Raw genomic sequence first — 5,392 nt, 5'->3', positions numbered from 1 at the left:
AGTTGTTACGTTAGCGGTCAAGCCTTCAATTTTTTACAATTCAACATTGAATTTTCAAAAAATATAGGCTTGACCGCTGATGGAAAGATAACTTCTATTCACCATGGGTAAGAGATCATTTCTAATAAGTTATAATTGTTAATTTTTTTATGAGGGAAGGGGAAAACAAGTCATTTACCATATTTTGAAATCCCTTGGATAATACAAAATTATGATCCCTATTTCTTTTAATTGATTCTTCTAACATTCTTTTGGCAAATTTTCTTGCTTCCTCTAATTCATACTCTCCTGGAAATGACAAATCTGAGGCTGTGTATACACTGTACATCACTGTAATGAACTGTTCATAGTTTTCTTCCATATGCTTCAAAATTTCTGCATGATTTAGAAACCAACAGAAGCTCCCTAAACACATACAAAATTTAAGTCAGTACACTATTTAAAAGCAATAAAATGTCTAAATTGAGCAACGATTTCGAAAGTCTACATGGATTTACTTCATATCCTTGCATACGGAAGAGCCGAAAAGACAACGAGTCCTTGTATAATTTTATGGGTGATAGAACGTTTGTTTTTCTTGGCTTTACCTTTTGCTTCTTTTGATCCCTGAATGGTGGAGGCCAACATTTTCATTTCAGTTAAACATATAATAGAATATAGAGCTTTATATAATTTTGATCTCTGTTTATTTTTCCTCTTCAGTAATTTCCATTTCCGACAAGAAGTTACAGGCGCCATGTATATTTTCTCGACGAATAGTTAATCAAGTTCTTGTTTACTTGTAATTAAGTTGTCTTTATCAAATGTCTATTATTGACCAAAAACATTAATGCATTTCCGGCTAAAACTCTCATTTTTTTTTTAACGAATAATGCTATGTATGCCCACTGGGATTATAATCTCAATCTAAGTGGCGTTAATGTGACATTAAATAATAGTCACATTTTATTTAACATATCATCTAACACCACCTAAACTGAGGTTGTAACCCTAGTGAAAATAAATAGCATTACTCTTTTTAGAAGGGTGTGGGTGAAATGGGTTGAGGTATAAAGTTGTAATCGTGTTTGTCAATTGAAGGGTAAAATTAAGAAGCAGATTTGTATATTTATAAACAATGCATTCCATTTAAATAATTCACGGCTTCTTCAATTTCAATGGTGTAACCATGCTTTTTAATTTTACCCATTAACTGACAAACACAATTACAACTTTACACCTCTACTAATTTCAGCGACACCTATTCATTTCGCTCCTATGAGTGGTAGTTTGAGATAGGGAACCTGCAAATTTTGGACGAAGAAAAGTAAAAAATGGTGGCCCTCGTTAAATTTCATTACATTACATTCCATTTTTCTCTCTTCTATTTTCAATCATATAATCTTTCATAAAATAATATTACACATAAATCAAAAAAAATTTCTTCTTTTTCAACTACTCATTTTTCAAAAAAATACTATTATACCCATTTTCTAGAAAAGAAAATGGGGGCCAAACAAGGGCTTGCGTGTAACATTGATACATTACTCTTCATGGGTCCTGCAAATCTTGAACGGAAAATGAGATTTTATGAGGAAAAAAAAACAAAAAGCTCAAATACATGCTTAATCACATTGTACGATTAAGCCGAACCATTAAAAAAATATAATATTACATTATAGAACTGGAGGATGTTTGGTGTAGATTAAAATTAAATTTTTAGTAGATTATGATAGAAGTTTTGAAATGTGTGGTTGAAAAGTTATGAGACTCATGAAAGATTTGTTTAATATTAATTGTTTGACTTTGATTTAGATTAAAATTATATTTTAATCTGTACCAAATGAGCTCCTGATCTCTTGTCCATAGTGCACATGACATATGTTGTCCACCGATGATGTAGTAACACGTGGGGACCCATGAAGAGTAATGTATCAATGTTAGACACATTTATTCCATTTTTGACTTTTCCTCACGGTGTTGCTACATCACCGGTATTTTAGGCCCTACCAGTGATGTGGCAACATGTGATTTCACTCCAAAGAATGGTACTTTGGGATAGGTTCCGGCAAATTTTGGATGAGGAAAAGTTAAAAATGGAATATAGGCATACGAGTAAAGACATGCATTACTCTTCATGAGTCCTGCAAATCTTGAATGGAAAATGAGATTTTTGGTACAAAAAAGGGAAAAAAGAAGAAGAAGAAGCTCAAATGCATGCTTAATCACATAATGGGATTAAGACAAATGATTACAAACAGTATAATATTGCATTATGGAACGGATCTCATGCCCATAGTACACAAGAGATATATGGTCCACATATGTTGCCATCACATTGGTATTTAAGACCCCACCAGTTATGTGACAATACCAAATGTTGTCACATTATCGATGGACAATATATTTTATGTCCATTACAAGTATGAGTTCCGTTATCTATTATATTAACATTCAAGCTTAGCCCCTTTAAGATAGTTATTATTTTGGGGAAAATAATATTTTGAATAATAATTTTTAGGGGAGTGTGTGGTTAAAAAGTAGGGAAAAATTTTGGGTTTACATACAATTTTTTTTTTTTTTGGGTGTAAATGTGTGGTTGAAAATGAATGTGTAGAAAAAAGATTTTTTAAATAATGTTTTCAAACATGGACTTAATTTAGTATGTTATCGGGAAAGTTTCCATTTTGTCGCTTTCAACTAACCTTCACTCATTTTAAAAGAAATTATGCCCCTATTTGATGGAATTAAAATCAGATTTTTAATAAATTTTGATAAAAGTTATGAAATGTGTATTGAAAAGTTGTAAATCTCATAAAATAAGTAGTTAAAATTTATTGTTAACTTTAACTTAAATTAACATCTGAATATCAAATAGGGGCACGTCGTTTTACAACCTCAAACTTTAGGAGACAACTTTTTCACTTCTTGATCCTATCCAGTATTTCTTAACCTACCATATCAAACACATTATTAAATTATTAGTTGTCTAACCTGTAAATTTTTGCGAGTATTTTCTCGATCTCTTCATTGAAATGCTCAGTCAACCCCAGTCTTTGCACACGATCAACCATGCAAAGCTTTATTAGTTCTTCGTCCACAGGATACTTTGCTGGTACTGTATACATTTGATTTATAGGTTAGTTCCATTCATATATCCCGAAGTACACAAATTAATTGGCGAATTAGCTCATGGTTGATCTTAGGAATTAAGTTCATTTTTGGCCCCCATTTTCTAAAATACATTTTCAACCAGACATTTCATGGGATTCAAAACTTTTATAAACTTTTCGACCACGAACTTCATCAATTTTTATCAAAAATTACTAAAAATATGAAATTTAGCTAAACCAAATGAGGGCTATATATATACACACGCACACGTGCACGTGTGCGTATCATACTGTCATACCTCCTCCATTAGGACAACTTTGTACGAGAGACTCGAGATATCTGATACATTGGATGTTTCCCGTGGCCATAAACGCAAAAGCCGTAGCAGAAGGTGACTGAAATAATGATCCATCATTGCTCAAATGCTTAACAATTTCCTGTTGATGGACATTACATGTGATTGGCAAGCTCTCCAGGTATGCCAACAGAGGAAGATCACAATACCTCGATTCATCCACAAGCTCTTCCCTGTAAATCCATATATGCACGTTAATTAAGCTTTTAGAGAGAAAAACCTTAATTATTAAGTTTTTAATTGCATGCATGCATTAAACTTATATTATCTTGGATAAGTTTGCTCAACACACTAGCAGATTGAGGATAAGAGGTGATCATGGGCGGCCGTAAGGGGGAAAAATGAAAATTCCTACGAAACTAGCACAGGCAGCCATCGGTGCTTGCCGGGTGCTGAATCTGCCGGTGGTTCTAGATAGGAATCATTAGGTGTATCTGGATGTCTCAAGTAGGTCGTCACCTATTTATCATCCTCGTTATTTACCCATCTCAATTTTAGAAATATTGAAGAGATTGAATAAATCGAAGTGGAAGCTGAATAAAAGATCAAGAGAACTACCCATCGGAAAAAATAAACGTGAAAAAATATCAAGAACAGATCACTACCAAGTAGGAGAGACGATCCTAGGATGTATATCACCACAAAAGTACATACATTTTAAGAATTTGTTGCCGATTTAAGAAAATGTCGATTATCACTTCTTCTGATCCCTGAGGAAAATCGAGCTCTAGACCAGCTGCCTGAGCAAGTACAATCATTGCCGGAAAAACAATGAAAAACCACCGAGGAAGATTCTGATAATTTATTTTCAGAAGTATCTCTACTTTGGAATGAACAAATATCAATCCTGGTAAACAAAAGAAACGTATTCAAATGAAATTAGTGAATATGCATGGAGTGACTCGCATGCATGTTCGTACATAATGAATGTATTGATGATATTTAGAAGATATACATGTAACTTTATCTAACAAATTTAAACTTTTATATTAGAATAATGATATTTATAACCCGTGGTGATAGTCACCATTCTAGGTTGGAGTGGAGATACTTGATTCATTGTTTCCATCACAGTTTCATTGAACAATGAATCATGGGCCCACTACTACCTAAATTGGTAATCATTACTCCAATTTTGAGGTCGGCAATTAAAGAATCATTGGTGTAAAATGGTTTGCAAGCGAGATGCGTGTGTTGTATTCTTTATAAAGTACCTCTTCTTATATTTTCTTGGCCTACATTCCAAGTTTTAAGGGCAACCATGCAGGCAAGAGTCGCAGGGAGAGTATCAATGGTTGGTAAACCATCTTCGTTTGTTTCGCCCCAAAACCCTTCTTCTTTCTGGTTTTCGAGTATCCAATTCAAGCAATTCTTGAACATGGGACAATTTTGTTTACTGGGATCGGCTGGAATCATGGCTAACCAAGCAGTATCATAGGCAGATGGGGAAACAAATGCATGGAGATTATCATTTGAGAAAATCTCCTTCTTGATTTCACTTACTAGAGATTGAATTGAGGGTTTCGACGGCTCCATGGAAACAAATTAAACAGATATTTTTGAAAACTATGTACGATGATAATTTATGAGCAATATCATGGAGGGTCTCAATTCTATTTATAGACTAGCTTTTCAAATGTTAAGACAAATGCCCAAAGTTACGTGAGAAGATTTATTCCCCGATTGGCCGGCTCTCTTTAATGTAAAACTCTTTATTTCTTATACTTATTTTCAATTACTTAGTTATACAATAAAATATTTTGCATGTAAAACTCAACACTTTTCTCTATATTTTAACCACACATTCTTCAAAAAATTATCATTCAAAACATCATTTTTCTCAAATTCTCTTTATAATGACAATAAAGGATGGGCTTAATCTTTCTTGCTTGCTTCCTTTTTTGAAAAATTCGTTTTTATTCTAAATTCAGTTTTTACTACACA

General features: G+C 33.1%; 1 protein-coding gene across 1 annotated transcript; it reads right to left on the bottom strand.

The window, feature by feature from the left end:
- Nucleotides 1–17: 17 nt before the first annotated feature.
- On the bottom strand, nucleotides 18–5,085 carry LOC111370117 (S-linalool synthase-like). The gene is made up of 8 exons (XM_022991821.1): nucleotides 4,663–5,085; nucleotides 4,103–4,295; nucleotides 3,392–3,621; nucleotides 2,974–3,097; nucleotides 1,241–1,255; nucleotides 488–576; nucleotides 179–405; nucleotides 18–23 (listed from the first exon to the last, which is right to left on the bottom strand). The coding sequence occupies exons 1-8, from the start codon at nucleotides 4,982–4,984 to the stop codon at nucleotides 18–20; spliced, it is 1,206 nt and encodes a 401-aa protein (XP_022847589.1). The 5' UTR covers nucleotides 4,985–5,085.
- Between the last annotated feature and the right edge of the window lie 307 nt (nucleotides 5,086–5,392).

Source organism: Olea europaea, chromosome 21 (genome assembly GCF_002742605.1).
Source record: "Olea europaea var. sylvestris chromosome 21, O_europaea_v1, whole genome shotgun sequence".
NCBI classification, from domain to species: domain Eukaryota; kingdom Viridiplantae; phylum Streptophyta; class Magnoliopsida; order Lamiales; family Oleaceae; genus Olea; species Olea europaea.
This window is presented reverse-complemented; position numbering and strand designations above follow the sequence as displayed.